Source organism: Carya illinoinensis, chromosome 2 (genome assembly GCF_018687715.1).
Source record: "Carya illinoinensis cultivar Pawnee chromosome 2, C.illinoinensisPawnee_v1, whole genome shotgun sequence".
NCBI lineage: Eukaryota > Viridiplantae > Streptophyta > Magnoliopsida > Fagales > Juglandaceae > Carya > Carya illinoinensis.
In genome coordinates this window covers 15,528,155-15,555,847 of record NC_056753.1, presented here as the reverse complement: position 1 = coordinate 15,555,847, position 27,693 = coordinate 15,528,155, and the positions used below count along the sequence as shown (strand labels likewise).

The following is a 27,693-nucleotide window of genomic DNA, read 5'->3' as shown; positions in this document are numbered from 1 at the left end:
GCCATAAATTTGACTTCGCTCTAGTATTCTTTAAAAATAATTCATTCAAAGTTCGTTGACTGTTTTTCGTCAACCCAGAGATTACCATTCCATTTTTACTCACTCCAGAGCATTCACTAGGATAATTCTCACCCTAGCCTTTGGGGTTATGACAAAAATTTATATTTTCATGCTATGCTTGAAAATGTTTTTCATGACATGTATTTGTGAAGTATGAAAATGGCAGTTCATATAATATGCTCAAATGTAAAAATTACACGTGTCATGTGAACAAATAATCAATTGCCCAATGTTATGTTTCTTGCTCAAAATGACATTTATATCATGTATGTGATATTTATCAATAAATCATAAAGAAGTTATCAAAATGTAAGTTAGAGGCTAACTTATAAACTTTCTGAAGTTAGAGAATCGAATGTGGCTGTAAACAAAGTTGTTCTAAATTTGGATTTGAACAACTAAGAAAGATGTTCATAATTAAAAGGGTTCAAAAATTAGAATTTACAAAACTGTCCTTAGACTTTTCAAAATTGCCACTAAGGCAGTAAGGCCCTAAAGTTTCACTATTTGCAATCAAGCTCCAAAATTCACCATATTTCACAAACTTCATATTTTCTATGTTCTATAATCATTTATGCCGTTAGAATTTCAAGATTAAAGTTACAAGTATGCCAAACACACCCAACCCGTGGCATGCATCTCTTAAGGCCTATATGTGATTTTAACGTTAAAACTTCTATGGATGCATGTGTGTTCAAATTCATCAAGTGGAAATCATGATTATATAACTTTAGGGACAATTTAAAAACTTAGTTTCAAGTCATACAAATTCATCCCAACCGTTAAGTACTTGATTGAGACCAAAACATCATCAAACCATCCACAAAGCATATGCATGATGTTTCTAGCATTTCTTTTACTAAGAAATGTTTTGAAACCTAACCAAATTATGCATTTCCATTCTTATCCCAATAGCAAGACTTTTCTAAATGTTCATTATTCAAGCCCAGGAAATTTAAGCACAACTCCACAAATTAAACTTAAATCAAGTAAAACCGATGCATGCTAGATGATCAGCACAAGATATGAATTTATAACCTACCATGGCATGCTTTCAACCTCAAATGTAAACCTTCAAATTTTATTCCGAGACATTAGTGAATTATAAAAAATTATATTAAGACATTCCATGGCTAAAAATTCAACCCAAAGTAATTTATTCATTCAATATTCCCACATTGACTCAATTTGCATTTAGCATGGTAATCCTCAATGAAACTCAATTAAAATCTCATTCTCATGCCATAAATTAAAACCTAACATGCTATTCTAACACTAAACAAAGGATAAGGCAAGGTTACTTACAAAAACCGTGGCTCTTGAGCTCCCAACACAACCTCTCTTCAAGAACTCTCTCGAGCACACTTGGTTTCACTCTTTCTTCATACTAAGAGAAATGACTCTCAAGAACTCAAGAGAAAGTTTTGAGGAGTGGTGTGAGGAAGTGGGGAGGTGAATGAGCTATTTGTAGGGTTCATTGGAGGGGTAAAGGGTGAGAGGCATGACAAAGGTGAGGCTTACGATTGGTTGAGGAGGAGGCAAACCTGGAGTGGAGATTAGATTTGATTCTGATGTTCATAGCATTAACTCTTCATACCTTAGAGCATGTAAAAGAGTTGATCAAACTGTTAAGACTTGGTTTTAAGTACTTGTATTAAGGGTGTTCTATTTTTAAATTTGAACTTATTATGGTTATTAATGCAATTGGGATGTTTAGATCATTTTGGCATGATTTTTATTTTAGTCACCCATATTTTGCTACGATTACTGCATACTGCTAGTTGTATACTAGGATACATTACATATTAATTATCATAAAATGGAGGTATGAAAACCATGTGTTACATGTCCTGACACTCCAAATCTTTGTTACATCCCAAGATGTGACCTGGGGGCGTCACATATATATCGAGCGTGGTGGTCCCACTGCAAAGGGGACCTGCAGGTCGTATAGGGCAATACGTCTTGGTGAGACCAAACCTACCACTAATGTGTCTCTTTGTCGCACTCGAGATTGGAGGGCTCTCATTCGCACCTAATGTCCTTATAGTCAAAGGGGAAGGACTACGGCGATCACCCCACTTCTCTGACCCAGGGCGTTCTCTGACATTGTTGTCACTTGTAGGGATCTTCGTACTACCACCATGGCTTTCCTTTGTCTCTCTCTGAGGCACATGTTCAGTTGTGGTGTAGAGCGTGTTAGCTTGCTAGTTCCTCTCCACGTGTTTTGTGGCTCTGGGCCCTAATCTCCTTTTGACAAGCAGCTGGGTCAAGCCCATCTCAAGGCGTCCCTAGGGAAATTCCCCTTCGAGTAATGATTTCTTCAAGTCTCAACTATTGTTTTAAATTCTATACTAGAAATTATGGAAGTTTAAGAAGTGAGTTTTGCTACTCATCATCTCACACACTATACATCACGCTTATTTTTATTTATTTATTATTTAATTTTAATTTTATTTCTGCTAAACTAATTGAGTTCTTCTACTCATCATCCCTATACCACATACCTACTAATAGAAAAAAAAATAAAAAGATTAAAAATTATAAATGGTGTATGGAGTAAGAATAATGAGTAAAGTTTATCCTAAGAATTACAACTACTCTTACTTTTGAGGCTTCAGCATGGTTTTTTGTCAAGAATTTTTATTCTCGTTCAGGGTTTTACTGCCAGGGTTATTGTATGGTATTGACATAATGATTGCTCATTACAATAAGCCTTTTACAAAATGGTATTGCAACGAAAATTCTAAACATATTTGTGAAGAACATAACAATACAGTTGGTTATTAACACAATATCTGTACAAAACCGGTTCATTACTAAATGACCCCTATGGCATATGAGTCACTTTCTATGTCAATCTATTGAAATAAAGGAAAATGTTATTCGTAGTTACACTTTTCACTCATATAACAATATATGTTGATTTGTTAGCTATTGATATAATGAAAATTATGAAATTTAAAATTCAAAATTTGAATTTAATAAAAAAAAAACTGATAAAATTGATCTTTTATATAAAATTGTAAGTATATATAGCACTGCTCTAAAATAAACTATGGCTAACTGCTAGGATAAAAGTCCAAAAGTCTGCGTTATGTTTTCTCCTTTCTTTTTATTTTATTTTATTTTATTTTATTTTTTGGTTACCCGGCAGTCACGCATACCTCATCTACAAAATCATCGGAATTTTATAGGTGGAAAATGTAACTCCACAACTTACTAAATGACTACCAATCGACTAGCCACCAGGTTGGTTGCAAGCTTGATATATCTTGCTTTAATTATGTTCTACTCTTATCTTATGCCAAATGTCTAGGACTACCTTCCTTGATGGAGATATATATATATATATATAAAATAAAATTGAAAAAAATAAGGAACCCTTTATCAGAATCAAATAAAGGTGGGGGAGAAAATTTCATGGAAGGAAAGGTTAAGAAGCTAAAACCGGTAGGTCTTCCTTTGTTAACAAAAGTCAAATGCTCTTAAAAGAAAAACTAAGAAGCTAAATGATGCTTTTTTGTTAACTAACTAACAAATTCTTCCTTCAACTAACTGCAACTGACCAACCACCAAGTCAGTAGCCCAGTTGGTACACGACTTTAAGGTTAGAAGTTCAAGTCAGAACATAAGTTAAAATTACTTGTGGTAATAAAGCCTGACATTTAGATCATGGAATGAGCTTTAGACTAGCTGAATACTTTGGGAGTACTATGGTGACAAGCTCGCCTTTGAGACAGTAGCTATGACTCAAACTAAATATTTTGCAATGAAAAGGTCACACTTAGAGAGGGTTACTACGTTGGTCGCCTCCCCCCACCTACCATTTTCTTAAGGAAAAAAAAAAAAAAAACTAAAACTACCAAAGAAATTTGTAACAAATCAAAAACTAGCTAATAGAAATAACATTCCAATACTTTTCCCCCCTCAAGTACAAAATCCAGAATAGAGAAACATGTTGAAAGAAAATGCACAAGCTTGAAGCCCATAAATGTACTTTCTGAAGTCGGAGCAATTGTTTTCCCAAGCGAGAACAATTAAGCTGTAATACTAAAATACAAGGGCAACGACATGCGTCTCCCTTGCACCGGAAAAATAAAAGCCAAAGAGACCATAGAAGCAATCTTCACTCATAAGAAAGAAAAAAGAAATAATCCAGAAATAAAGAGTAATGCTACTCATCATCCTCTCATCATCACATGATATAACATTAGATGATTGGAGGTTACTTATTATCTTTCACTTATAAACTTATCATCTAATGTGACATCATAAGATAATGAGGGAATGATAAGAAAATAGATGATTAATAGATTTTTTTAGAAATAAATTGGTTATGAGAAGAAAAATTGAAAAACATTAAATTGGTGTTGGGAACACGGGAGAGAACACCAGGTGTTACGAACAAACGTTGGAGAAAGGCCCCAAAAATACCAGAACTATGCTAAAAAAACGATTTAAGAATACCAGATGCACGCTGGAAGTGCATTGAACCAGACAAAAATGAACCAAAGTAGCAATTGAACCGAACCAGACAAAAGAAATAAAATGAACCTACCAAGACAATCGGTGATTTAACAACACCAAAGTAGCAATTGACACGTGGTATTCCATATATAAAAGAAAAGGTAGAAACTTAAAAAACAAGATATTTTAAGTTTTTAGCTTATTGTTAAAAATTCAAGAGACCAACACTCTCAAAACAAACAAATGCAAAAAATTTCAGAGATGTAACAACACCCAAGTAGAGATTATCCTCATAATAATATGCATTCTCAAAATGAAGTATGTTTGAGAAATTAGATTTCAGTTTCAACTGATGAATTTGATACTACAATATATTTTGTCTTTTGTAGATCCTTCATGTTTAGTTACAGAATGACGTACTGATATCTCCAAGTAATCCCAAGTACTCAAAACCTGTAATCCAAAACATAAAATAAATGTTAAGGCTCAAATGAAAGAAGCATTGAAATAGAAATGGTATTTTCCTATAGATATAACAAGCTAACATACCTCCTTTCCCAAATGGAAAGACAACATAAGGAAAGCAAAATTAAGAGGGCTTATCGTTGTGAATGTCATATACATACAGAGATAATGTTGATGGTTGTAGTTGAACCACTGATGGTGGAGAGAATGTTGTAACTTAGACTTGTGCCGTTCTGAATGGACATAATGTTGTTTGGGTATAATTGTGGTAATGATCGCTACAAAGTAAGCACAAATAAAAATTGATTCGATATGGTCTACTACTTAAATACAGAGATAATGTTGATGGTTAGAGTTGAAACCACCACTGATGGTGGAGAATGTTGTGACTCGGACTTGTGCCGTTCTGAATGGACATAATGTTGTAAGTTCTGAATGGACATAACGTTGTAAAGTATACATTGACAAATAAAAACTGATTCGATAGAATCTACTACTTAGAAGGGACATTTTGATTCCTTTGATTCAATTTTATGTGAGCTTTGATATTAATCAAGACAAGGTTCTACGGAGAGAACCCTTTTCTCCATTCTTCCTCTCTATTATTAATTCACTAATTTAAAGTGGCTGTGATTTATTGTTTCATTTCCCACTTGTAAAGTGAATTTTCCCATAGTACATTTTTTTTTTTTAAATGAAAAGGGTAGGAGGGGGCAACCGGAAGTTACTTCCCTACTTGGGCGCGACCATAGTAGCACCCTACCCACTAGGAACTGGATAGGAGGTGCTTGGACAGCAAGATGCAGTAGAGCACTTCCACAAGTCAGGTTTGAGCCACAGCTTAGATTGCAGCCCCACTAGAGAAACTCAATGAATCTTTAGGCGACTAATACTAATAGTTTAAGGTGAACCTATATTTGGATTTCAGCATAGGACCTAGTACATATCAAACCATTTTGAAGAATTCACCACGATCGCCTATAGTGTAACTAGAATAATAACGCCTCTTGGTTCCTCCCCAACTAGGTGCCTCCTCACAAAGGGGGTTGCAGTGACCAAGCACAGGAGGCGGTTGTAGTGACCAAGCCTGGGCAATTGTTTACCATAAACATAGGTCTCCACAAATTTGTAAGACCATGTATGGGGGCCAACGCTACCAGTACCAGAAGGTCAAGGAAGTTGGTGACCTGACGACAAGGGAGCCGCAGACTATGGCCAGTTCCCCTGGCATCACATCACTCATTTTATTTACTTGATAACTCCAGCACGTTGTGTACTACCCACTTTTGGACAAGTACATCCTCTTCCAACTAGCCAATCTGCACTCCTTTCTATTGCACCGTCCCAAAGAGCCTTAGACTTTTATGAGACACCAATAGGAGCCAAAGGTGTTTCCTAGGTAGGAAAAATACCTTGCGATTATCAATGTCATTTTACGGGAAAGAAACGGCAGAAAAGGAGCTCATGCCAGCTAGAAACACAGGCAAAAGACATCGGAATAGAGAGAGAGAGGTGGACAGATAATTTCTGATTGGCACCGGGTGTCCGGGAATAACATTCCGACTAATCCTGGAGGAGTGCACAGATAATTAAAGAGGCCCTGATTACTTATTTAGTGTAAGTGATGGAATTCTAGCAACCTTCAAGAGAAGGCCACCTAGACAGCCTCAGGAAAAAACACTGCCCAGCCCAGAGACGTCCAGTGGCACCAAACTGGGTGCCCAAGCTGCCACTTTAATTTCCTGCCAAGCAGTAAGTTGCTAGGGAAATTCCTAGCTAATGTGACGATCCATAGGACTGAAAAAGGGAATTCTTGATTATCCAACATTAAGATGCTGCTAGGAAACTCCGAGCCCCATACCTATGCTGCCCATTCAAATAGCAAATTATGCATACCGCATTCGTGTGCTGCCACTTTTATCAGACGAACACAGTTGTTTTCTTCATTCCTTAACCTTTCGTAGTCTATTTGATTGGGCATCCTAGGGAGGACAAGATCTGGCGTCCCTTCCAGACAAAAATTGAAAGTTTGAGGTAAGAAGTTTTTATCATGCATTGCATCCCACAAGTCCTCCTTTACTTTGGAAAGGCATTTGGCGAAACAAGGCTTCATCATGGGTGGGTTTCTTTGTGTAGACAGTTGCATTGGGGAAGACTTCAACAGTGGATGATTTGAGAAAGTGAAGAATCTTAGTGATGGATTATTGCTGAAAACAATTTATCATGTTTTTGCTACATTATGGATTGGCTAGTACAGTGTGGGCCTCGGACACTTTGGTGTAGAATGGATGATGCCTTAATATGATGCTATAGCTTTTGGCTTATTGGGAAGCCAGTATGCAGCGAAGTTTGGAGGATGGTTCCTTTACATTTAATGTGGTGTATTTGGAACAACGCTCGGAACTTTGAATCTGAGAGAAGATGTTGGTTGAACTAAGAAATTGTGCTAAAAACCATTTATGTCTGAGCATCGGCTCAAAATAGTTTTTTTTTCCAATCAATTAGATTTTTTGTCTTTTTGTTTTCCTTCTCCTAGTTACTTTCTCTTGTATGAATCTTGTGTACCTAGGTCATGGGCTTTGCACTTTCAAAATAATTGTCTTATCAAAATAAAGATATTATCACATTTTCAAAGGAAATAAAAATAGCTGAATGGAACATTGTACCTTCAGAGGAAGAGAAATGCTAAGACTATTGACAAAACTGAAGTCTCACTTCTTTAAAGAGAAATCATCATTTCACAGATTACCTTTCCAAAGGGATGAGAGTGACATGGGGTTTAGTTATGCCATTTTAGATTTTTCTATATTCTTTTTGCTGAGTAATATTCAAAGAAAACAATTAATACGAAATCCGGCAATATCAGAAAGTCCATACCTTCAGATCTTCTAGATTTAGCTGCTTTCCTGCTTGAAACCATTCATGTTAGCTGGCACACACTCTCTTTCTCTCTCCAGATTGCATGTACTTCATCAGTCCGAAACCGCTGGGTGAATGTTGATTCCTCCAGTGCAGTTGATGTACCATGAGCGTAAGCAAGGAGACCAGTATATGCAATCATTGCCCCATTATCAATACAATACCTCTCATCAGTAGCAAACAATCTTCCACCACGCTCAGAGCACATAGTTCTCATCATATCCTGCAGGCGCTCATTGCAACCAACACCACCAACAATGAGAATATCTTTCGTGTCACAATGTGCCATTGCCCGTTCTGTAATCTCTACAAGCATTGCAAACACAGTTTCCTGCAACACAGCACTTGCGCCTGAATTAATTTAAGTAGCAATTTTTTCAGATATATGAGTTAAAAAAGGAGAAAAAGAAAAGAACGAGGCCCCAGTACAAAAGAATCATGCGAAGATTCCTCCTAATGGGTGAGCTAAACTCTTGAGAGGATAAGCATCCAGACACACGATTGGCATACATGATGACAAAACTCGAAATGACTGGTATATGAAGAATAACCAGATTCAAAGACAAAAAAATATATCTCAATAGTTTGTTGTCGGCAAAGATGAAAATGATCCTAATTTAACATACCTGCAAGGAGTAGCACAAGTCTGCAGGGGTGCACTCATTATTTTTTAGCTTCTCCACAGCAGTGGCTTCAATATAGCTCAGTATTCCACTGAAAGATACATCCATCCCTTTGACAACGTAAGGAAGGTCTATAAACAATTCTCCTTTCTTTGCAAGCTGGTGAAGAGAAACATTTTTTTTATAATTAAGCTGGTGAAGAGACGCATAATATCATACATGTCAAGACAGAAGCATTTCTATCACATTATTCTACTGAACATTAATCAGGAACCCAAGCTCTGGGGAAGGGGAAAAAGTATCAGTACAGCAAGAATAATCACAGTCCAACCATTTTTCAACTTTGAACTTAAACCAAACGCACACCAAAGTCTTAAAGAACTTGTTGCCAGAATTTCCTGCAACTTCAAACCCACTTTTCTGCAAATTTTAAGCCAATCTTTTTGCAGCCTAATTTCAACAATAAACCCTCTCTATCCTATCATATCCTTCTCAAAACTATATCTTTTCCCCTATCTTTGCGACAATTTCTAGGAAAGTTCAAATTGCGATTTTCCTACTCCAGTTCCATGCCTTATATAGGAAGCAAGTACTCACACTTCACTGAGTTGCATAGTCTCCGAAATCACCAACCTTTTGTGCCAAAGTTAGCACCGAGTTACTTAGTACTTCCTCTCTGACTGCCTCATACACAGGCTGTCAAACAATGAGCCACACTATTTGATTAGGAACCACTTCTATACTAATCGACCTCCTGAACATCATACCTCAGAACCTCCAACTATCAACCTCCTGAACTTGATGTACTGCCGAGACTTGCCACCAACCCAAAACCTCCAAAAGTGACCATGGCCTCACCACTCATGACGGAGAGAACCAATTTTTCGGTATCGATTCAGAAATCTTGTGACAGCAACAATGGAGCTGTTGAGGAGTAAGGGATTTGAATGTAGGAGATGGTCATAACCAAATCAACCTCCTTTCAAGTAAAAACAAAACCGTACACACCTTGATAAAAGAAACCAAGAAAGGAGACAATGGTAACCGAAGTGATCATATTAAACTGACCTACTTCATGAAAAGGATAAGGGAGAAACTAGCAAATAAATAATAATAATAATTTCATGCTACAAGGAATGATTGGCCCGTAAAACAATCGATCCAAAAAGACTAGTCAATATTAGAATTAGAGCTCCTTGGGACTATTATAAAGCAAACTTCCAACCAATAAGAAACCAATGCGAAACTCCGCAGTCCGGACTTCAAGCTCAATATATTTTTATCATGCCCATTAACTTCTATCAATATTTCCATACAATTTGAGACTTAACAGGGCCTTTAAATCTCATTCACTCAAACCGTTGATGTCCTCGTCATGGCCAATGTCACAATAAATGTCTCAGCCCCACATGGTGCTACTAGATAGCTTTGAACCAATTTGTAATGACATAAAAAAAATCCAAGCCACATTTAAGCATATGCTCTGAAAGAACTACTCAAGTTTACAATTGGAGCTGTTTAGATTGTTACAAATCCCAATTCACTCAAGTAAAGAACCAGTGTGGGACTTGGCACTCAATGCACCTATGTCATACTCGTTCACTTCTATCATGTGTCACCCACCCATTGTGAGATTTTTTATTTTTTTGATAAGTAATAAAAGATTTTATTCCCAAGAAATAGGCATAAGCCTAAGTACACAAGACGTATACAAAGGAAATACCTAATACTTTCCATGAATGAGAGGAAAACTAAAACAGATTCTGGAAAATATCTTCCATTACAAAAACTTTAGCCCACAAACTCAAAGTACTTAAGAAAAAATCCCTAAGTTCTCCCAATGATCGTTCTTTGTCTTCGAAGCATCTCCCATTCCTTTCAAGCCATAGACACCACATGAGACAAGAAGGAATCATCTTCCAAACATGAGCAGCATTCTTAACTACCCTTCAAACCCTTCCACCCTACCAATAAATCCACCACTTCCTTGGACATTACCCAAAGTAACCCAGTCCGATTCAAAACCTCATTCCACAAGAACCTGGCCACTTCACAATGAAGAAAGAGGTGATTTAAATCAGCAATGTACATGCCTCTCCTTCTGATTTTCAGTAGTCAACACTTTGCCCAAGGATACCGCCCAACAGAAAAAAGCAACCTTGGAAGGAACTTTCACTTTCCATATGTTCCAGGGAAATTCACAACTCCTGTTACAAGTTAATATTCTGTAAAAAGAGGATACTGAGAACTTGGAATTTCCTGCAGGGATCCACAGCCTGCTGTCCATCCTACCTAGCATCAACTTAGAACTGTAAAGTCTTTCCAAAAAAGCCTTTACATCATCCACTTCCCAGTCATTAACATCCCTAATAAAGATAACATTCAACTGAATATTATTGTCAATGCAACAGAAAGACTTTCCTACAGCCGCATTTTGATCCCTTGCAATTCTAAAAAGAGAGGGAAAGTCCAGCTTAAGTGAAGAATCCCCACACGACAAGTCATGCCAGAAAAGTGTCCTCTTTCCATCTCACACCTTCAATCCAATATGATTTGAAAAAACCCCCCATCCTTTTCTAATGAACTTCCACAAACTCACCCCATACCACTAATATCTTTAGAACACCAACATTGCCACAAACTACCATATTTTACATCAATAACATTTTTCCAAAAGGTATTAATTCCCAAGTGGTATCTCCAAAACCATTTCCCAAGTAATGCTCTATTAAACAATCTTAAATTTTTTATCCCCAACCCACCATAATCAATCGGTTGACAAACCTTCTTCCAACTAACCAAATGGAGCTTTTTTTCATCTACTTTACCACCCCATAAAAAATTCCGAAATAAACTCTCAATTCTTTTTTCCACCCTTGCCGGCAGCGGTAAAAGAGATAAGAAATAAGTGGAAAGGTTAGAAAAAGTAATTTTTATTAGAGTTAATCTTCCCCCCTTAGACAAGTAGATCATTTTCCAACCAGCTAACCTCCTTTCCATTTTCTCAATCACCCCATCCCAACTATTAACAAATTTAAAAGAAGCCCCCAAAGGAAGCCCAAGCTACCTCATAGGGAGTGAAGAAATTCTGCACCCCAGAATATTTGCCAAGTCTAAAATATTCTGAACAGAACCCACATGAACGACTTCAGATTTCAAAAAATTAACTCTTAACCCCAAAACAGCTTCAAAACACAGCAAAATTGCTCTTAAAACACGTAGATTGTCAGAATCAGGCTCACTAAAGATCAAAGTATCATCAGCAAATAATAAGTGTGAGACCTTCAAACTACTCCAAACCTCATTACCCACCACAAAACTGGACAGAAAATTGCCATCCACGGCCTTCTCAATCATTCTACTCAAGGCATCCATAATCATAACAAAAAGAAAGGGGGAGATGGGATCACCTTGCCTCAAACCACATAAGCTACTAAAGAAGACAACCAGTTCTCCATTCACCAAAATGGAAAATTTTGAAGTCAACACCGAATCTTCATCCACAAACGCCATTTATCGCCAAAACCATATCTCCTCAGCAAATAATCAAGGAAATCTCAGCACACATGGTCATAAGCCTTTTCCATGTCCAATGTGATTAGAATACAAGCTTTCTCCATTTTAATTCTACTTTCCAAGCATTCATTAGCAATTAAAACAGAGTCTAAAATCTGTCTAATAAGCCGAAAATATCTCATCTCCACAGCCCCTACCTTTTTTGGAATAAGTGCAATGAAAGTCGCATTAAAACTCTTCTCAAACCTCATATATGAATGAAACTCAGCAAACACCTTCAGAATATCTTCTCTAACTATGTCCCAGCATGCTTGATAAAACGCCAAAGAGAACCCATCTGGACCCAAAGCCTTATCCCTATCCATACCTTTAACCACATTAAGTACTTCTTCTTCTTCAAACTCTCTCTCCAACCAATCAGCTTCAGCCTGATCAATAGAGTCGAACCCAAGTCTGTCCAGTTTTGGTCTCCAAGAAAAATCTTCTGAAAACAGCTCGTAGAGATTCACCATGTTAGCCTTAATGTCTTCTTGGTCCGTGATAAGCCTGTCCACATCTCGAAGAACCTCAATCACATTATTTCTTCTATGAGAGTTTGCCATTTGATGAAAGAATTTAGTGCACCTATCTCCTTCCTTCAACCACAGCACCCTAAATTTTTGCCTCCATGAAATTTCCTCCATTAACGCTATGATTTCCAGTTCGGAAACCACCCCTATTTTTCTTATTCTGTCCTCCCCCGATATCACCCCTTGCACCTCCTCCTCATCCAAACCTCTCAACTCTTCCAATAGAAGCTTCCTCTTGCTATCCAAATTCCCAGACTCCTCTTTATTCCATCCCTTTATATCTATCTTAAGAGATTTCAATTTTCCAGCCAAGACAAAACTAGGAGTGCCAGAAAAATTATAGGAATTCCACCAACTTCTCACCCTGTCCACGAATCCCTCATCCTTCAACCACATGTTTTCAAATTAAAATACCTTCTCCCACCCTCAATTCCACTGCAATCCAACATGATAGGATAATGATCAGAACACAATCTCAGCAATAATTTCTGACTCAAACCAGAAAAATGAGCCTCGCAAGAAGGCGAAACCAGAAACCTATCCAGCCTTGAAAATGACCTACCATTAGACCAAGTATAATCTCCTCCCACCAAAGGTAAATCAACCAGATTTAATTCAAAAATTAAATCTGAAAGAGTAGACATAGCATGAGAAAAATATGATTCCCCCAATCTCTCACTAGGAAAATAAGTGAGATTAAAATCCCCACCAAAATACCAAGGTAAATTCCACCAACCACATCACCCAACATTTCATCCCATGATAAACTCCTACTACCATCCACATTAGGGCCATACACTCCGGCAAACGCCCATTCAAACCCATCCTCAATATTCTTAAAATGACATGCCACCAAGAATTCTCCCACAAAATGATCCCTCAACTCCACCACCCTCCTATTCCACATTATTATAATTCCACCCGAAGCCCCATTGGACACCAACTCTACCCAACTCACACTAATACAATTCCACAAACTCTGAACAATAGCTATTCACAAATTTCAGTTTAGTTTCTTGAAGGCAAATCACATCCACCCTCCATTTTCTAAACCAATTTTTTCGCCTGAAGACACTTTCAAAGGTCATTAAGACCCCTTACATCCCAAAAAATAATCTTTGGCTTCATCTGAAATCTATCACAGCCCTTTCCTTTCCCTTATTCCTAAGTACGCTTCCTCCCTTCCCATCATAGTTTACCCAGCACGACATTCTTTTCAATCCCCTCTCCTTCTTTAAGACAGATCTGGCCAAGGAAGGCTGACCAGCCTCTATAGCTATCAATAAAGCTCTCAACTGTTCCTCAAACCCATCACAAGACACGCCCACACACTCTTTAATCTTATCTACCTTTCTCAACACCCAATCTGAAGATTCTGAATTCCATTCAATATCAGGGAAGACAGCACAAAGAGGAACAGGAGAAAATTCCTCTGCTGGATCACAAGAAACTCCAAATTCACCCTCCTCATCCTCTGAACAGCAAATAGAACCCCTTTGATCACAACAGAATTATTCTCAGAAAAAGTATCTTCATTCTCCAATGAACCAACTACATCAATAGCTTGATTTTCCACCCCCTCATTCACAACTACCTCATCCATCATCTTTACTCCTCCCTCCCTTACTCGCTTGAGAGATTTGAACAAGCAAAGCTTCTTTGTTCCTGCTCTGCTCCTCCCTTCCTGATTCCAATCTGAGACCGAGGGTGAGAGCACAACCTCAATCTCCAACTGGCTTCCCACCGTCAATGGCCCTCCTAAACAAGTTTCTTCCACCATCTAACCACTCTGTGATGAAGAAACCTCACAAAGCTTCGATCTCAATCTATCTTGCAAACTGTCAGATTCCACACTCTTCAAATAATCCTGAGAAGACGTCACCGTCAATGTTATCATCGCCGGGGAACACCCATCCTACTCGACTCATCCATCGCTCCTTTCTGTGCAAACAAAACCACCAATGGGGCTGTCGAACAAATGAATCTGGCATCCTTCTCCTCTATTAGGCCAATAGATCTCGGAACCACCCTCTCCTCCAAGCCCTTCCTCACAGGCAAACATCAGTTAGGATCACCTCCCTCCGTTGCACCTCTCTGTGGTGACATACGAACCAGCAGCGCCAACAATGGGTTGGGCCGATGTTTTGAATCTCCTCTCGGGCCCGAAAGAACCATGCTGCTATCCTTGGGCCTCCAACAAGCAAAATGCTTTAATGGGCCTCTACCCAGCCCATTACCGCAGCCTTCCTCACTAGACCACCCTTCTCCTCCAAACTGTCTATGTTTTCTTGGACTCCCCATCTTTTGACCCAAAACCCATAATAAACCTAGCCCCCCATCAACCTTATTTAATAAAAAGACAATTTTATACTTCCATCCCATTAATTCAGAACGTAAATGCCAAAGACTCCCTTCCACTTCTCCTATGCTTTCCAACACCTCGTAACTCCTACCATCACCATAATTTTGCCTGAATTCTGTCCCCACCCCTCCTTCCTCCTACCATCTTCCGGCGAGATAACCTCTTTCATATTCTTGGCAGCTCCAAATCTCAGAGAATTGCACTGGTTTCATCAAAGCCACCACATAAGAACCTCCACCAGCCTTATCATCACCAACAAGAAGAGAAGTATCAGCCATCAACTTACTACTTGATTGATTTAAAACCTGCCCAACCTTGGACGTATCTCTACCAGCATGATATGTCGCAGCAGAAGAGGACCCAACCATTTCTCGTAAGTATCTCACAGAACCAGCCCATCCACTTCCTCTCCCCCCTTCATGGATAACTAAAATTCTTTTACCCGAACCTGTGCCATATTCTAGCATCGTTAGAAACCTACCAGACTGATTGTGGCACCCCTGCAACATAAAAACTTTGTCTCCCTCCCAGTCTGATAATCAACCATCTTACCAAGATGCTTCCAATAAACCTCTATCTCCTTAGCAAATCAAATCACCATTCCACCAGATAGATATAAAGACAAAGTATGTTTTCTTCCCTTTTATGTTATACAGAACATATTACCTCCCTTTCTCCTAAAAACAAAAACCTTGGATTCTATTCGCAGACTCCTATCCATTGCTTAAAAAGCAACTAACAAACAACAGAATACACCCAATCTAAGGAAGAAGATGCACAACAGGAAGATTAGACATCATAACCAGCAAAAAACGTCTAAACAGAGAGGTTCTCTGCAGGGAGAGAGAGAGAGAGAGAGAGAGAGAGAGAAGAGTAAACTTGTTCAAAACAACAAAACACCCATTGTGAGACTTTGCGGGACATTATAAAAGAAAATTCATAAATAGATTGCTAGATTGCCAAAAGAAATTTTGGAAATTATGGATCATCAAAATTGACTCTTCTCATTTGGCTGCACAAAGTTAGAAGCTAAGATATACTCAAAATAAATCATGTTATTTCTCTATATATAAACCAATTTGACCTTTTAAATTCCAAAAAAGATCAAGAAACCACTCATTGCTCATACACACATCCTCCTGAAATACAATATCTTTTCAAAGCCTAGGTAAGGTGAGTTAAGTTCAATTGGGTTGTGTGCACTACATATTAAGATTAGTCAAAGCAATTTACAAGATTTTAAGCACATTTCCCATCTATGTTGTATGATCATCTACGCCAAAAAATGATATAAATAGATATCTTGTAAAAAAAATAACATATTTGCTTGGATTTTGTGGACAAGAAAATTTTATCTCAGCCATTTTCAAAAAATAAATCAAGGGAAGCAAATCGTATATACATGTATTTATTATACGTATATAGATCTGACGTATATAAGGCATGGATGGGTATATTTATATATGATGTCAACAATAAGTAACAAAATCCACACAAACATACTTGCTCAATGTTATATCCAGGGCTTGGATCATTGGAGAGATTTAAAACCCTAGCAAATCGATCCAAGCAATTTCCAACGGCAATATCAATAGTTTCCCCAAAGATCCGGTACCGACCTTCACTATATGCAATTACCTGAGTATTCCCACCACTAACATACAACACAACAGGATCAATTGCCCCAGTCACAATCCTCCCCATCTCAATATGTGCCACACAGTGGTTAACAGCAACAATGGGTTTCTTCCACAATTGTGAAAGAATCCGAACAACCATAGCAGCAACTTGTAGTGGGGCTCCCATGCCAGGACCTTTGGTATAGCAAAGGCAATCAATTTCGTTTGGGGTTATTTGGGCAGTCTTCAAAGCAGATTTTATAAGTGGAAGAATGTGTTGGAGATGGTGTTGAGCAGTTTCCCGCGGAAGGAATCCTTGCCCCGGGGGAGTAATGTAGGTGTGACGTGGGTTTGATAGAATGGTGCCATCTAAAGTTACTACCCCAACAGCTATCTTGTTGGCTGAACCCTCAAACCCCAGGGCTATCATTTTCTTCATTTGTAAAATAATATGAAGCTGATCTGCAATTACATCCATAACCAAGAAGTCAATTATCTCCAACTACCAATATCTTGAGTTTGGGAAAATTAATAACAGGCCTAAGATTAACAGATCCCAACTAACATGCCTAACTCAGATGCTATAGACCAAAGATCAGCAAAAAAAAGCCACTTCATATGTAAAAAATTTTCCTATCTGCATTTCAATACAAAATTTAGTGAGGAATTAGTTGCCATAGCCAATACTTAACTGGAAAGTCAAATCGAACTAAGACACTGTTCATCATAAAGCAACAAAGCTATTTCAAAACATCTGCTTGTTAAGTTTTTTTTTTTTTTTTTTCAAATAATTAAAGCTGAATTTGATAGCATTTCCAACAGAAAATTTCCATTCCAGGAACCATTTTGCAAATAACTTACACGCACATGCTTATATATAATATATTTATATCCAGAAAACAGAAAAGCCACACAGATTTTTTTTTTTAGAAATGATATTTGCAGTCGTGGAGTGCGCAAGTACCCAGTAATCTCTTTAAAAAAAATAGATAAATATGAGACCTACGTAAAAAAAATTAATTTTTTAATATTTGACCTTACTTTTTATTAAAGCGACTGCACGGCGTATACGCACTCTACAACTATATTAGCATTGCTTATTTATTTTCAAGATCATCCATCTTTAATTCGTATCTTTCACCAAAAAAATTCCCGAGAGACACGAAGAACCAAATTTGGCTTCAATCAGATTTACCTACTCAAATACAAAAATAAATAAAACAACACGTCCTACCTAAAAGGGGAAAATGGCACAGAATAAACAGAAAGGATCAAGTTAAACAGGGAAAAAAAAAAACGAATTGAACTCATTCGTTTGCCTCTCTTGCTCCAAAAAACATCAAAGCTCATGCATACACCACAAAGTTTTCTGCAACAGTTCTCATAGCAAGTCTTCCGATTCTCACACAAACGCGCATACAGAGAGAGAGAGAGAGAGAGAGAGAGAGAGAGAGAGAGACCTGCGGTGGCAGCAAGAGGCGTAGAGGGTTGGCTTAAGGGTAACGGTAACCGGAAGTTTAGGGTTTTTGTATTTTCTTTCCGCTTCTCGAAGAGGCAAAGACCTGGTACTGACAGAATTCGTTTAACAACGGTTTGAAACCGCCTGACGTGGCATGATGAACATTATCAGATTAATTTAACAAACTAAAATAAAAAATAAGTTAAAAAATGATTTTTTTTAAAAAAAAATTTATTACTCATCACACCACACATTGCACTTTATCTTTTTATGAGAAATGTTAACGAACTTGCTCAGCGTTCCCGTTTATATGTCCCACTTCATGGACACGCCACCTGACCGACTTTTCACTTTTTTTTTTTTTTTTTTTTTTTTTTTTTTAATGTTTTCACTCAAACAAGGGACTGGTGCCTTCCATCATTCCTTTTTATTTGACTTTCTTCCGTTATCCTCTTTCTTGTATAATCTCTGCCCCCTTCGACTGAACCCCTCATTTATGTATTGAATCTCTACATTTTTTCACTCCATTTCATTTTCCGTTAAACCAGTGCCCAATTCAATTGCACCTAAACCCATCCCCAACCCCTGTATTTTATCTCCTTCCAGTGGGGTTAGCATTTTCGACATCCTCTCCTCCATCGTCTTCCAAACTACCCGTGGAGGTACCATTGCAGAATCTTAGAGAGTGGGGTTACCATTTTCATCTCTTTTACAGTGGGCTTCGCATTTCATCCCCTTCAGATGATGGTTGATTTATTTTGCCATTTTGGTATGGAACTTGAGATCATTGTGCGTGGTTGAAATCTCTATTTGGGATGGGTCTTGTAAATAGGTTTTGTGCAATGGTTGAAATCTGTATTTGAGATGGGTCTTGTAAATATTTTGAAACCCGTATTTGAGATGGATCACCGTTAAACAAGCTTATTTGCATAGCATCAAGTGCTCGACAGAATGCCACAATGGATGAACCCTACACTTATCCAAAACCTAATGCCACAATGGCAGGGTACGTACGTAGTTGCTAGCTCTATGAAATCATTAATATTTAATTCAAACTACGTACCATGGAAAAATATTAGTTATGTGCAGAGAAACAAACACTTCAGCTAGCATAATACAAAAAACATTAGCTCTATGAAGTACAGTTAATATTTCTAGATTTTGAAGTACATTAGATTTCCCTAGAATGCTCAAAATCATCATCGAACTATCCAAAAGTATATATATATATATGATGGAGGGGCACATATCCTGCGAACATATATATATATATATATATATATATATGTTTCAGCTGAAGCTATTTGATGTTATAAAGTGAGCTTTATTATGAGCATTTGCAATTATCATGTGGAATATAAGTTGAAACGAAGTCAGTATTCATTACCCCCTGCCTCAACAACCATAGACTTGAAATTTTTTGATAACGTTATTCCTGCCTCGTCATTTATTTTGAGCCTCTTAGCAACACGAGCATCAACCTTCTTAAAGCATCTTAAATGTCTTACCTTTCTCAGACTACAAATGTGTGTGATCTAATATCATTTTGGATATGGTATATCCACCTTCATCATTGAATACAACATTAATCCTAGCCATACACCCCATCTTCATTGTTTGTCTTGGTTTCATAACATTGGCAGTCCTACTCTTTGATGTGCCTCCTTGCATGCATGCTAAGAAACCATCTTACATTTCCATCGTCATCCTATCTAGAATTCCTTTTGGATACCCCAAACCCTTCTTCTTACCATACTTCATATAGTAAGCATACACTTCTTCTATAAATAAAAATTTCATTCCAACTGTAAGTTCTTCATCAATTTCATCACCTCCAATCTCCTCATCAATTCCTACCACCTCATTACACTCATTATCTGAATATTCCATATCAGCATCCAATGCAACGTTTGAATTATCTATAACAACACCCCAAACTTGTTTGAAAGAACCAGCAAAAATTGTTTTATCATTTTAAGTTTTAAAGATAGTTTTATTATTTTAAAGATAGTTTTAATGATAGTTTTATCATTTTAAGTTGATTCAAAGATAGTTTTTAAACTAAAAACTTCATTTATTGGTCAAAGTTGATTCAAATATAGTTTTATCATTTTAAGTTAGTTAAAGTTTTTAAATTGAAATAACTTCAATAATAGAAGACATTATGTTTAATTCTATTTTAAAACACGTTCTAAAAATATACACAGTTCATTAGTTCTTTTTAAATATTTAACAAGCGAATAATGCTTTCTTCTGAAGCTAGCAAGCCGACTAAGTTGAAAACCATCTTATTAGTTTCTCATGCATTCTGATTTTCATACATAGTAGCCAATAACTAAGTTAAATTCATTTCCATAAAGGTTGGTCTGAGTGATGAATATTTTTTATTGGTAAACTATAAAAAGTTAATTCCATGTACGTGTGTCTTGGCTAATTACAAGTAGATTTGCAATCCAGTTTATACATACTCTGCATCAGGTAATCAAAAAGAAGTTATTACATTCTATTTAATGCTTAAATTTTGCAAACACCAAAACTTGGAAGACGCTAGAGGACCCCGCACCCACCTGCGCACAAAGTCATCTACTGGTTCAGCCACAAGGTTGGAGGGAAGGGGGCTTGTCGGGGGTTTGGAAGAGGACAATGGAGGTGGGTTTGTCGGTGGCTTGGAGGAGGTTTATGGAAGGGTCACTCTATCTGTGGCTTGGAGGAGGGATGGAGGGGTCACTGTCCGGAAGTCTGTTGGTGGCTTGGAGGAGGACGATGGAGGAGTCTGATGGAGCAGTCTCTGTTGGGGGTTTCTGTAGGCTGAGCAGGTCTGTAACGGGGCAAATGTTATACAAGAAAGAGGATAACAGAAGAAAGTCAAATAAAATGGAAGGATGGAAGGCACGGGTCCCGTGTTGTGGTGAAAAAAAAAAAGAATAAGTAAAAAGCCAGCCAGGTGGCATGTCCATGTCAAGCGGGACATAAAAACAGGAAGGCTGAGCAGGTTCGCTAGCATTTCCCTATCTTTATTTATTGAAAAATTCTACTCACCATCCTCACACCATACATCACACATTTTTTTTTTTTATGTTGCCAAATATATAGTGAATGGATGATGAATAGAATAAATTAATTAGTTTAAGAAAAATAAAACCAAAAAATAATTTTAAAAAATTATAAAAAATAAAAATAAGTATAGTGTGTGAGGATGATGAGAGATGAGTAGCAAAGCTCTTATTTATTTGTATATTTAAAAAAAAAAATTGGTTTTATTCATCACAAGCTAATTGAATTTTTATCATTCATATACCACATATTTGGTAAAGAAAAAATTAAAAATTAAAAAATCATGTGTGGTGCATGGTATGGAAATGATGAGTATAATTCTTCAAAAAATAAAGAAAGAAAGAAACCATAAAAGACATAAACGATGGCATAAGGCATTCACCAAAATTTATGGCACATGCTCAAATCATGTGTTGGTAAGGGTGTATTCAGTCTGATTTGGTCTGATTTTGTATATTTTTTAGAATCGAATCGGTATATACTAGTTTTGAAAAATTTAAAAACTAATATCGAACCGATTCATCATCAAAACTGGAACTTTCAATTTTTTCGATTTTGATCTGTTCCACTCTAGTTTTTTCGATTTTATGGATTATCTATATTAGTAATAATATAAAGTTTATATATACTTATTAGTCTATTTATATTATAGTATAAATACATAATATATATATATATATATATCAAAAGTAAGTTTATATCAATAACTTTGTTTATGTTTAGGATTAAAATTTTATGTTATATTAATTTTATGTTATAAAATAATAGACTTGAATAATAAAATTAGAATTTTATGTTATATTAATTAGTAATTTAGCATATAATATATATAATATAATACTAAAAACTATATGTAATATAAAAAATTATAAATATATATACCGGTCTAGTTTGGTTTAAACCGGTTTTCAAAATATGAAAATCGGTACCGCACCGGTTTCGATTCTTAAGAACCGGTACCATACTGAACCGCTTACAAACTAGATTCGATCTGGTTTAACTAGTTTTTTAGGTTTTTTTACACCCCCATATGTTGGGAATAAATATGTTTGTGAGGAAAGAGCTACAAGCGACTAAATGTCGCGATCACGTAAAACTTACGTGACAAAAGGCAATTAAAGGGTTAAGATATATTAAACGCACCGTTTGGTAGGGAAGGGTAGTGGGGTCTTGCCCCCTCCCATCGCTACCCCACCCCGCCTTGCCTCTACCATGGCGAGATGGTGGCCTTGTCCTCCAGATACGGGTGGTGGAGCAATCCGCCTGCATTTGGCGGCCCCTACGAGTGCAGGGGACAAACCAGATTTGGCCCCACTCTGCATATCCCTGCCTCACTATATATAACAAAACGACACAATTTTGGAGAATGAGGTTGTAATTTGTATACTGTAGAGATATTTGTGTGATTGTGATGATATTTATTGTTTGGTGAATTTTTGATGTTTTATTGAAGAATCATTATAATTGTTGTATGGACAACTTCGCCAAATGGCCCTACGTCTACATCTTCGCCAAACGTAAGATGACTTCTCCGTTTGAACCATCATTACCGTTGGTTTGTATAGTATTCTCTTATTTATTCTTACTATGTATATAATATTTATTGTTTGTAATTCTAATTGGTTTTCTCATATTTTTCTTTTCAATTCTTATAGTCTCATTGTCACATGCTCAATCCCAATGATCTCATAATTCAATCTCAATCTCATATTCGTTTGTAATTTAATTTGTAACTTTATCACATATCTATATAATATTTATATTTATTATTTTATTATTTTATTTTGTTTTTCAGGTTTTATAGTCTCATAGTCTCACTCACCCAAGTTCCAACCCTAATCCTAAATTTTCAATGATCTTATATGCAATCCTTGATTGTCCCACTTGGTCTGTACTTATAGTTTTATATTGTTAAATTTTTTTTTACATATGTATATGTCATTATATTATTTTTAATTTTAATTTTTTTTCTTATTAATGTTTCAGGTTTTATAATCTCTCAGTCTCACTTGTCCACTACCCTCAGATTCCAATCTCAGGACTCAAACTCAAAGTCATCTTATTTGTCAAATTGCCAGTACAATTTCTAATATTGCAATATTATTGATTTCAATTATTTGATAATTTGTAATATTTTTATATTAATTTGTAATAATTTTAGATGAATTTTTATTATTGTAATAGCTTAGAATACTTAAATTTTTATGTTTTCTACTTTAAACAACCGTTGTTTAATTTTATGTTATATATAAATTGTAAAATACAATTCATCTTCTATTTAAGACTTTTTTTTTTTTTTTTTTTTTGTAAATTTGGGCCCAAAAGAGATTCTGGGTCATTTACCCCGAATAAGGGGTCATGCCCTAGGGGTCCGAGGTTGGATCCCTAGGGGTAAACCCCAAGCCCGCCAGGGCAAGGATGGGGTGCGGGATGCAGCACCTCCCGTCCTACCGTATGTGTTTAGAAATAAAGTTAACCACCTGTATCCATCTAATATCAAGCTCAGTCTATAAAGATAAATCCTAGAAAAGTGGAATCAATATGGAAACCTAACCAACCATATCTTGACGATCTATAAAAATAAGTCCAAATGAAATATTCATGTCGGATGTAACACATCAAATTGGGCACTGAGAATTGTGCTCAAGTATAGTTTTCATCATAATGGACTATGTAATGACTCAGCCCAATAATTCTAAAGTTGGAATATTGATAACTTTTATTGAGTCTAAATTATATTTAATAGGTCATATTGAATAAGCTCACAAGCGATAAATTATTGATGTTGATTATGAGTTTTAATTAAGTTCAATAACTAGATTAAGTCTCATTTATTATTTATTAAAAGAGTTAGACTCATTTAGAATTTAAAAATCGACTATTAGAAATTTTTTTCAATTTAAAATCATCACTAATTGAGTTTTCTACATAGTCTCAGTTACTCACAATCATACATTAAATGAATTACTAGAGTATGTCTTTAATTTCAAACACACTAGAATTACAATCCTAGAATCCTCTTCACCTTAAATTCCTAAACCCAACTCATATCATCCTATAAATAGAGTCTCATGTACTGTATGTGTACCTACCACTTCAAGCCTAGGCTTTTTGTTTTTAGCTCTCTTTTTGCCTTCAGCATGTCATAGCCTCATCTCCCCCACCATGAAATACAGCAAGGCCACCATCGTTTCTTCCTCCCTTCTAATCACAACCATCGTCGTCCCTTCATCATATCGTGATTGATTTTATGTCAGAAATTTTAGGAAGCAACATTACAAAGTAAGTAGCTTGATCGTAAATTAGTATTAGTACACACTAGCTAGATATATATTATTATTATTAAAACCAGTTTTTTGGAAGCTAGTATTTATGTACTAAGCATGTTATGATATTTGCAAACACATCATTCATCATGTTTCATTCTGCATAGCATAGTTATAAATATATATATATATATATATCTATATATATATATATATATTATGCATTTCATGCATCTGACATTACATAAAACATGTAAGCTTTCATAAGATCAAGTGTAAGATAAGTTCTAAACAGTTAATCAGATGATCATTCAGATACTTGATACCAATGCAACTTCATGGTGGATGTGTAAGTCATGGACTCAAGCGCGGTCCACTATAGTATACCAAAATACTATCAGCGACTCCTCTTGTGGCCGCAGGCATGGGGCCGATGTCTCGCAAACAGGGTTAAGTGTGTTGGCTGGTCAAATTAGTCAAATAAATCAAATCCTGGTTTAGATGGCTGACACAGACGAGATGAAAACATTTCATCTGTACCGTACACTAGTTTTTCATATCCAAACACACTATATTTCATCTCTAAATTTTAAAAATATCTCATTAAATAAACAGTAATGAACAGTACATAAAAAGTGAAAATCTGACATGAATAGTGCATAAACAATACATAAACAGTGTATGAACAGTATAATATGACATGAACAGTGTATAAACAGTAGACAATTCAGCTACCCTTATTAAATAGTAGGACCCACACCTTTTTCAAATTCTAAAAATTAAAAACTATCTCATCTCATCTCACTATTCAAACATATATTTTTTTTACAAACTATTTCATCTCATCTTAACTCAAAAATTTCATTACTATTCAAAATATTTCATCTCATCTCATCTCATTTGAACTGTGTATCCAAACGGGGCCAGTTAATTCAGATTGATAAGTCATGCATGCCATCAACATATTTCTGAACATTTATGATTTTAATTCTCAGCATGAAATATTGTATGAAAATCTTATATTAAGTATGTTTACGTTATAATGTGTTTTTTACTCAGTTATTGACTCATTTTAGTTGGTTTTTATACTTTTAAACCACCACAGATCCGAATATTTATGAAGGTAGAGCTGCAGGATGAGACTTAGTCCATGGAAGTGTGACAGTAGTCTGGATCATGTACAGAAATTTTAAATTATGATTTTTATGGTACCGATTTTGAGAAATTTTCATTAATGTTTCTATGCACTCTTATTTACAATTTTAATATTTTAATACAAAACGACTTTATTTATTGTAAAGAATATTTGTACTTTGCACTTATGTAATAAAATTAGATTTTTAAGTAAAGGTCAGTAGTAGCACTCCGGCTCCCCAAATCTTTAAAAGAATAACTTTATTATTAACTGTGGAGAGCGGGGTGTTACATACTACCTCAACCTTTATAAGATCCACATAACCTTGCACAAGTTTTTAGGAAAAATTGTATGATGGGCCTTCTCTTTGACCCTAAAAGGCATGGCAAGAAGATGTTTTGAGAATTTGCAGTCATGCTTTGTTACTAGTTTTGAGGAGCTTAGTAGGTAGTACCTAACATAGTTCATAGTCAATGGGTGCAAGAGATGACCGACTGCATACCTACTCGCTATGCAATAGTGGGAGGACAAAAGCCTAAAGGTGTACCTTATTCAGTTTAACAAGGAGCACCTGACGATAGACGACCAAGGTGAGAAAATAACGTTGGCAATGCCCCTAGGTAGAGTTTGGCCAATAAGCCTCTTTATGGTAGAATTGGCGAGGGAGACGCTAGTGACGTTGCGAGAATTTATAGATAGGGCAGACGACTTTTGTCAATGCAAAATACACGCTTAGAGCTTTGATTGATCCATGAAGAGTTGAGGTAGAAGAGGCAGACAAGAAGGTGAAAGTGGCGAATAAGGGTAGCAAAGGAAAGGAGAAAGAAGATAGGATGAGGAACATCCATTATGAGTCGAGGAAGGACAAAGGCTCCCACTCCCGTAATCAAGGTTCTAGGATGGCTTGTTAGAGTATGAGTGTGCAAGGGAACAAGGAGGCGCAAACATGATAGAATGACAGTAAAAATTTGAATAATCAGGGCATCAACTACTACTATGTTTACCGCAGAAAAAATGGGGCACATGACTGATGATTGTTGCAACCTCAAACATCATATATAATTCATGCAGGTGAATGAGGAGTTGGAGCAACTCCTTGTTGAACATGAGCTGCCACTAAGGTAGCCAACCGAAAAATAACGAGAGGGATCAGTGGGGCGGCATAGGAGCGAGAACTTGAAGAGGGACAAGAACACAAGAAGGGAGCATTCCCTCCACCGCAACCCTACCAGACCAAATTAGCTTGTCAGTGAGATCAAAACCATTGTAAGGGGTTTCATCGGGGGTAGAATGTCGTTTTCGGCAAGAAAAGCTCATGCCAAGAGGATGAGGAATGAAAAAAGTATTTGTTGTCAACAGGCAATTTAAGTAAACTAAAATCTAGAAGACTACTTCTATAACTTTTGACGACTAAGACCGTGAAGGCGTGTTGTACCCACATGATGATGCATTGGTAGTGACTCTTGTGAGAACTACATTGAAACAAGAGAAGAAATCCTCTCACGTAGTCAAAATGTTGGCAACGATGAGGCAGCCGGGCAAGTAAACCAAAGTATTGAATACTGTTCAGGTGACCGTTTCAGTGAAAGCATTGGAACGAAATATTTCGATACCAGTACCGTTTCGGGATTAATTATATATTATATATAAATATTTATATGTATATATAAACTAACAACTAATAGAATAAATGCATATATATGTAAGTGTGTATAATGTATATGGGTATATATATGAAAGAATTGAAGATTTATAAAATTTATATATGTTGAAAAAATCACAAACTTGAGTTGAGACATAAAAATAAAGAAAAAAATAAGAATAGATAATTTTTAAAAATAATGATATTTAAAAAAAATGATGGGACATATATAAAGTTACAAAAAAGTTAAAATTATATAGATTCATTTTATATTCAAGAATTAATTAAATACTATCTGAATTTCAAATTTACAAAAAAGCCATCCAAGTACAAGAAAGTTACAAAAACAGTCTGAAACAGAATGGGGACCAAAATGGCTATGTCGATCAGAATGGTCGGAATTTGACCGGAATGGCCAAAACGGACCGGAGTGGGTTGGAATTCGAAACAAAACGAAATATGGTAGTATAGTGTACCGGATACTACATCAGAATGATAAATTCCGATCTTACCGATCGGTACAGAACGGTTTTA

The 27,693-nt window shown here is 36.3% G+C and overlaps 1 protein-coding gene across 5 annotated transcripts; it reads right to left on the bottom strand.

The window, feature by feature from the left end:
- Nucleotides 1–4,783: 4,783 nt before the first annotated feature.
- Nucleotides 4,784–18,240, bottom strand: LOC122300169 (probable tRNA N6-adenosine threonylcarbamoyltransferase). Of its 5 annotated transcripts, none has more exons than XR_006239939.1 (6): nt 17,923–18,028; nt 16,488–17,065; nt 8,541–8,696; nt 7,873–8,245; nt 5,157–5,273; nt 4,784–4,983 (listed from the first exon to the last, which is right to left on the bottom strand). XR_006239939.1 is itself a non-coding variant. In XM_043110636.1 (5 exons), exons 2-4 carry the CDS (start codon nt 17,040–17,042, stop codon nt 7,916–7,918), a joined length of 1,041 nt encoding a protein of 346 aa, XP_042966570.1. In that variant the 5' UTR covers nt 17,043–17,065; nt 18,064–18,240; the 3' UTR covers nt 4,784–4,983; nt 7,873–7,915. The 5 variants fall into 5 exon arrangements, 3 of the variants coding, with proteins under 3 accessions (XP_042966570.1, XP_042966569.1, XP_042966571.1); XR_006239940.1 differs by having other exon boundaries at nt 5,157–5,228; XM_043110636.1 differs by lacking the exons at nt 5,157–5,273; nt 17,923–18,028 and adding an exon at nt 18,064–18,240.
- Nucleotides 18,241–27,693: the final 9,453 nt, after the last annotated feature.